Here is an 8098-nt window from a genome sequence, read left to right as displayed (position 1 = left end):
CCTCCTGCTGCCCTGTATGACAGAGTACAACTTCATATCATTTTCTGCATATTACACTTTTTATACACTTTCCTATAAAAGTGCACACATACTCTATTGAATTATAACCAGTATAAGTGTAACAAGAGTTCATTAGAGCAATTTCATGTTTATTTTTTAAAATCTCATAAGAATTCCTAGGCTGCTAATGCAAACTGTCCATGGACGCATTTTGAGGTAAGCGCACTCATTTAATTCATTAATATACCAGATAACTCACCACAGGGCCACAATGACTATTCCCAGGTCAGTAAATATACCCAACAAAATGTATTGTCACTAACTTTACTTTTAATTCCTGAAATAATTGTCTGATAAGTGATCATTCTGGAAGAGTTCCCTTTGGCCCTCACTCACTGTTATGTAGTCTTTGTCCAGTCTAATGTTACTGTCCATCTCATGAAGAACTTCTGTGCTGAACCAGTGGAACTAGAACGAGATACACAAAATCAGACAATCAGACAAACACATCAGACAATGAAGTACAACACATTTATAAAGCACAGAGTGTTGGTGTAACCTACAACTCCCTCCAGCTCCGTGGTGAGTCTCTTTTGGGTCTCAGAGATCTGGATCAGGATGTCCCCTAAAACACAATGGTACATTATATGTTATGTTTTGTTATATTACTGGAGGAATATAAAAATACATATGCAATATGATAGAATCTCTCTCTATTTGTCTCTGTCTGCCATCTTTCTCACTCATGCACACACACACACACACACATAATCTCTCGCTTTATCTCTTACACACATGCACACACACGTTCACCCAGCTCGATTCCCAGGTTGAAAAACATGACAAGCCTTTGCCCCATATAAACTGCTGTAGCCACTGTGAGTGACATGCAGGATTATCACGATTAATAACTAAACCTGTTTATGGCACACAGACACAGATATGCTCTTCAGAACGGATGTAAATCACACATACTGTACACACACACACACACACACACACACACACACACACACACACATACAGGGTACACACATGCATCCCACACACAGGCCCACATAACTCCAACTGCTTTCAATCACATGACACATGTTGAAAACCCATGTAAATATAGATAATCCATAGCTATCTGCATTGTTTTGTGAAATCAGGACCTAAATATCTGTCTGATATCTGTTAAAAACAGTTTCCAAAGATGTTTTATTTGATTTTTTACCGTGCCGTAATATCATATCATCATGTTCAAATTTGATGCTAGTTTGGGTTAACATCGCTTGCTGGGATTCACTGCCTTGCCAAAGAAACCCAACCACTGTACAGTAAGAGTACACTAAAGGCAGAGCTTGGACTATCTTCAGCTCCAACCACCAAGCCTTACATGAGTCCGTTTTAGAGTGGCTGGGTTAAGTGAGCAGAGCAAGGCCCACTGCCTGTCGTCCTCTATTATTCATGTTCCCTGCTGGCACCTGATACCCACACCTGCTCCTGCAGCACTAATGTCTCCATGCTTCAACTCATAAGATAAGGCGCTCAAACATGCAGTGTGTGGCAACTCAGCTTTAAAATTCATGTGTTTTCAACCATTCGCTTGTCAAAAAAAGCACTCACTTCAGGGCTTTTCCTGCTGCTGTAGGAGTGTGTTTACTCCCAAACAGAGTTGACACTACAAAGGCTAATGGATTTTGGGAGTCCAATTGAAGGCAAATGAACCGTCAGTTGAAGGGGTAAACAAATATTCTATCTATTTGCTTGTGTGGTTTTGAAAATCTAACAATGCTGGTTTTCGTGGAGGGACATTTTAAAAGCTTTGATATTTCAATCCTAAAATTCAAAACAAAATTGACTGCAGCTTGGCCTTTCTAGTATGAAACCATATTGCACTTGAATGCCACCTGATCCATGTACTTGCAGCCCTAACTTCTCTCACCGAGGCTCGGGTTACTGCAAAGCTTTTGAAGATTGGTTTGAAGTTTTGTTTTTACTTTCACTTTTGAGGCTGTATTACACTCGAAGTCGTCCAGCTACTCCAAACATATTTTAGGTGAGATTTGATGTATATTGGTGTGACATCTGGAATGGGAAAGTTCAGCTTCTATCCACATGAAGCAAAGCTAAAGCCTCATCTAGATTATTTGAGGCCATCTGTCAAGAAACAAAGTGGGTCCTTTCAGGTGAGCCCAAGCTGACAACAGCTCTGATATGTGTTAATGAGCTCGGGTCCCAGGGTGTGACAAGGGGCTGGAGATGATAATTAGTCTAAGCTAGAGTCCAGCACACACTATAAATACATCTGACTTGACTTGAACCAAATAAAAATTTTTTTTTTTTCAGTCTGAGCCACAGGTAAAAGCCTCTGCTTTTTATAAACAGTGACACATCTTTTCATGGCACACAGACACAGATGTACACATCGAAAAGCATGCGAGTCACACACACAGAAACAGACACACACACATATGGGAAAAGGGCTATTGGGTTATTGTAAAATGCCGCCTGCAGGGTAAACTTTGCTCCTGATGTTCTGGTGAAGGACACAGAGTTTGATTAGATTAATAACTGGCCATAAACACATCAAAGACAAAACACCTACATCCTGGACTGTGGGCGACAATATCCTCTTTGTTTTTCCATTTAGTGTGTTTGCTTTGTTTCGAAATCACTAGATATGCACACACGCACACATACACACACACACACACACACACACACACACACAAACACACACACACACACACACACACAGCACCAGGATCTTACCTATGGAGCGTGAGGACGTGGTGTGAAACGCCTGCTCTCCAATCTTGGCAAGTGCGTTGAAGTAGGCCTCACTCGTTACAGCAAGAGCTGAAGCACACACACACACACACACACACACACACACACACACACACATACACACACACACACACACACAGTGAATTGCAAATTTAGTTAATGCAATTTACTCCCCAGACATGGAAGTCTAATACATGTAAACAGACACATTAGTTCAAAAGTATTTCACAGACATCCTGCTTACCCCCATTCTAAGAAATGAATCTATCAATCATTCAAATTGTAGCGCCCATTACCACACACACACACACACACACACACACACACACACACACACACACACACACACACACATAACACTGTCACATAACACTAACACTATTATGGAAATAGGCTGAATTTGTTGTGATAAATCAATGGCAGGAAATCACAATAAAATCACAACTTTTTGCACACTTTACTATAAATGCCTTCTCCATACAGTCATTGGTATCTCATTGCATTTTGAGCACCTGCTATAGCTGTACTATGCTGAACTACTTCTACACCTACTATACTGTATATAGCTACTATGTTGCTAATCACTTATAAAGCAGGTTTGACCCCCAGTTATATCTCCAACCTCTTATTAACATGAACATTAGTTTCCTGAGCACTTAAGACTAAAGGACACTGGAGAAAAGGAGACCAACTCTTTGGATTTCCTTCCCTTTGGAGCTCAGGCTAGCAGAATCAGTGTTGTCATTTCAATAATTTAAGACCTATTTCTACAGATGTGCTTTTATTTAAAGAAAGATGTTTCTTTTTTCCACTATTTCTTCTTTGTTTGTGTCGCTGTCATCCTCTTGTCTGGTGTAGCTTTGTGTCTATGTCTTTTGCTTGTCTTGAGTGTGAAGCTCTTTGTAAAATTTGTTTTTGAAAAGTGCTATGCGAATTGAGTCATTCTTATTAGTAGTAGTAATAGTAGTAGTGGTAGTAGTAGTAGTAGTAGTAGTAGTATAGTATAGCTTAATGCTAAAGAAGAAGGCTATTCTATTCTATTCTATTCTATTCTATTCTATTCTATTCTATTATTTCCTATCAATACACAGCGGACCAGAAGAACATACAGAAAATACTCACTCATCAGAACTCCACTGTCCAAGGTTGTAGGAATAGGAACAGAATATGAATAGAATATTTCAATGGTGAAAACCAGTGGAATTCCCCTTTAAGGATGGATAGGGTGAGAGAGACCAGCATCCACAAGTACTACCAGTTTGAAAAATGGACACCCATACTGCAATAGAGTTGTTATTTTCACGAGGAAGCTGAGTCAGCACAATCTAAACAGTCTTGTAGTGTAGACTTCAGCTGCGTTTGGCCCTGCTCGTGGCTGGAGCTCATCAACATGTCATGAAGTTATGGCTGCACTCTGGACACAGGGAGGGAAATTATGCTCTCTGTGCAGGTGGTGATGTGAGACTTCATAATCTACCCTTTATGTCTCCAGGGTTCTTGGTGCAGCGGTGCTCATATGAGCCAGTTGCTGATGATGTAGCGCTAGTGCTCTTGCATACATTAACCACATCAAATGTATAGAAAATGTATGTAAAATTGCCTCTATAGCTGCATTTTATCTGCATTTTTGCATTTTAAAGACCTATCACAGAAAAATAATTGCACAGTGATGATTATTGTGTGGATAAGTGTAAGACAGAATTAGATTCAGATTCAAATTAGAGGTTTAATGCTGGCTCTGGAATGACCACCTAACTTCTCAACCAACACAGGTCTTATAAATACCTGAAATTGTAATTCCCTGCCTCTGTGTATGGAAATGAAGTACAACTGTGGCCCCCGGCTCACCTGTTGACAGTGTAGAGATAACAACCTCTGCCAGCCGGGGTTACAAGCCCATAATCAAGGCCATAACACCATTAGGATATTCCCAAAGCAAATGGACTTTGGAATAAGGTCATCAGTTCTAGTGGAACAGAGTCCCGGGAGCGCCCATATCCTCTATTTATAGCACACATAAAGTTAGGTGTGTGAAATTCACACACAGGCAGGTTCATGCTATATAAAACATTTAGATGACCTAAAACCGAAACATTCCCTATAGCACTTTGTACTCTTTCTTTCTTTCTTTCTTTCTTTCTTTCTTTCTTTCTTTCTTCCTTTCTTTCTTTCTTTTCTCTATCTTACCCTGGAAAGCCTGGAAGTAGCTGTTGCCCAGTGAGACCAGTTTCTGCAGGCTTGGGTTGAACTGATCCATCAGGCTCTGTTTGGGAAAAACACACACACATACACACACACACACACACACACACACACACACACAGAGAGAGAGAGTTGAACTTTGACAGTTAGAGAAACTTAAAGTGAGCACTCAACCTAAAGGAGAATTTGCAAGATTCTTCTCGGACATTTTGATCAAACTCTCCCTCCCAACTCTAGAATCCAGAGACCCACAGCTCTAATGGCGTTATCAAGTAGGCTAATGGAAATGCTTAATGTATGGGATGCTGACCTTGTGAAATCATAGCATGTTTGTATGGAAGAAATTACATTCAAAAGATATTCCATATTCTCCAAAAACAGTTCCAGAAAGTGTCTCTTCATGAAATCACAGATAGAAGTTTTTCACCTAGATAGGACAGACTAATGTCACCAGTAAAAGGCCTCTTCACAGAACAAGTCCGTGGGCTTTTTTGCACCCATGTGTCTCACAGGTCAGCTGGTGGTCTTACTTTACCTGTCTGCCAGTCACTTACCGAGTAAATCCCCAAGGTAGAGCGATGCAGCTGATCACTATTCATCCCCGCCATGCTCATATCTAGAATAGTCCAACCGGCGATGAAACCTTGAGAGGCTTTGGGGGGGTCTTAAATCATCCAGGAAATGCAACAAAGACTGTCTGAGAGAATTGAGAGAGGAGTTTATGGTGGTGGACTGAGTCGAGGAGAGGAGCGAGCGCAATGTGCCGGTAACCGACACCGTGCCCCGAGAAAGACCGGAGTAAATAATTAAACAAGGCAGAACCATAAAAAACACTGGCATATGCTGTAAACCCTGAGTCTTTATGTGTGTGTGTGTGTGTGTGTGTGTGTGTGTGTGTGTGTGTTTGCCACACATTATGATTTACTAAAGGCTATAATGGAGACTTGCCTTCGCACAACATTTTACTGAATCATAAAACACATTAACAATTAAAAGATAAACAACAACATAAAAAGACAAAACGATATCATTTTTTATTGGTGTGCACTGTTTAATGGAGTGTAATGCAGGCTCTTACATTATCAACCATAATGGCACCACAGTAGCCTGTCCACAACCTCAATGCTTAAAATGTTTCAGTGGAGAAATCATTGGTATTCACACCATTGGCTGCTTTGGAACAATTCACCTTACAGTGGCTTTATTGCAGTGTATTAACCTGTGTGTTGGAAAAGTACTTTAAATACATAATAATACTTTGATTTTTACTACTTATTGTACTTTTTTAAATACGTTCTAAGGAATAATGTACTTTAAAATATGTAACAACACAATGTAAGAACAAAGTGTGCAGACATACATGTATTTAAATGTGTAAATGTGTATTGGACAAAAAGAGATCCATACTGTCCAAGGCCACTGCAAAGCAAACTGCTTTTAATAGCTTTTCCATTGGCTCAGTATTTAATGCATTTCAAATGTAATGATATCTTCTCACTAATGTGCTCATTTGAATGAGCTGCCCCATATAAAATTTCTCATTTACCACTGAGAGAAAGCCCTTATAGTATATCGTTTTTTCAAGCACTGGGTCCAAATGTGGGTCACAGAGAGATAAAAAGGTGCCCAAATGATTCTGGACAAACTACAGCATATTCTCACTTTAAGGGATTCAGTACTGTACTTGAATGCTACTGCATTGCAAAGGAAATATTCAACTTTTTACTCATTTCCATACAGCATCTGCAGTTATTAGTTAGTGAGACATGTTTGCATGTGCAAGATCATGAAAATCATGAAAAAGATTTCCAAAGTTTAAGACAGCTAATTGTGAGAGAACACAATTAGAGCCAGAATGAGAACATTGGACATTTTCCTTGGTAAATTTTAGTCATTGCTGCATTTTTTTTTAATAAAATGGTAAAACACTTTATTTTACAGCACACTAATTATGGTGTAACTAGTTTGTAAATATGGGGTACTAATAAAATAACAATACTGTAGTTACAGGGTAAGTACGGGAATTAAGTGGTAACAATTTTGTAATTATGAGAGATTTATAAGGTAGTTATGGTGTAACTGTTTTCATAATTACTGCATACTTAAAAAATAATTACAGGGTACAATAACGTAATTAGGGGGGACTAAACAAATGTTATCGGTGCTTAGAGGTTAATGCACTGGGAAAAGGCCATTGTAAAGTGCCACCCATGTTTCTATTAACTACATGGGTTGATGCAGGTTGTTCTGGAAAAAATAAATTCTACACCTGAAAAGCTGAATTGAAGATGAATAACTTTTCTTTTTATTTTCCTAAAGTATCCCCTCAGATGTGATAGTAGGTAGTAGTAATAGGTAATAGTAATACAGTATATAGTAGCAGTAGGTAGTAGTAAGATTAGAATGAGCTAACTTGTGGCTTAAAACAATGAAAGTGCAATTGGAATTAGCAATTAAATAGATGTTTTCCACATAAAAAATACAGTATCTTAATACAAATTCCAAATATTCAGTTATGTGTTTTTTAATCACGTTGAGGTTATAAACCATATACAAAGTGAGACATCTCTGTCTTCAAAGTTTACTGGGGCCTGAGCTTCATCTGATGAATCATAATGCAGCTGGACAGAATGCAGCAGAGTTCATAGAATTTAGAATGTCAGTGTCATAAAGACAGACTGACCTGAACACAGACTCAGACTCACAGTTTCATCTCTGATCGCTGTTCACCTGCACATTGAGACAGAAAACTCACGTTGCATTCGTTTGGAGAAACATCAACAACAATATCTACCTTTTAGAAAGGAAAACATGGAGAGTGATTTCCATCTTGGTAAGCCGCATGTATTTATAATTTTATTATTTAACAGAAAAAGATTAGTACAGGATTTTACTGAACAGACAAACAAGAGACAGACAGTCAGGATAGACTAGTTGTTTGTGTTGAAGAATTTACATTTGTGTCTAGTTCTACCTTAGTTTGATTTACATTGTAAATTCACAGTTAGATTTGTTGTTGAAACAAAACTATGATGAAAGGCATAAGATGAAGGTTCACAAGCGAACCTGAGGACGCAACAAGCGAAATGCGTTGTTCGCTCCTTAAGCCTATTTTTGCAAA

General features: G+C 38.8%; 1 protein-coding gene across 1 annotated transcript in view; it reads right to left on the bottom strand.

Moving 5' to 3' along the window:
• baiap2l2a (BAR/IMD domain containing adaptor protein 2 like 2a) overlaps nucleotides 1-5585 on the bottom strand; it is a 14991-nt gene extending 9406 nt beyond the window's left edge. Inside the window, exons 1-6 of the mRNA XM_071898494.2 lie at nucleotides 5532-5585; nucleotides 4963-5038; nucleotides 2758-2844; nucleotides 564-625; nucleotides 397-468; nucleotides 1-12 (exon numbers count right to left, since the gene is read on the bottom strand). The exon at nucleotides 1-12 is cut by the window's left edge and continues 69 nt beyond it. Of these exons, the coding sequence (XP_071754595.1) occupies nucleotides 1-12; nucleotides 397-468; nucleotides 564-625; nucleotides 2758-2844; nucleotides 4963-5038; nucleotides 5532-5585 (363 nt within the window). The remainder of the gene's footprint in view (nucleotides 13-396; nucleotides 469-563; nucleotides 626-2757; nucleotides 2845-4962; nucleotides 5039-5531) is intronic.
• Between the last annotated feature and the right edge of the window lie 2513 nt (nucleotides 5586-8098).

The sequence above is a fragment of the Centroberyx gerrardi genome, chromosome 7 (genome assembly GCF_048128805.1).
Source record: "Centroberyx gerrardi isolate f3 chromosome 7, fCenGer3.hap1.cur.20231027, whole genome shotgun sequence".
Taxonomy (NCBI): Eukaryota; Metazoa; Chordata; class Actinopteri; order Beryciformes; family Berycidae; genus Centroberyx; species Centroberyx gerrardi.
The sequence above is the reverse complement of the archived record's forward strand: the minus strand, read 5'-3'. Positions and strand labels throughout refer to the sequence as shown.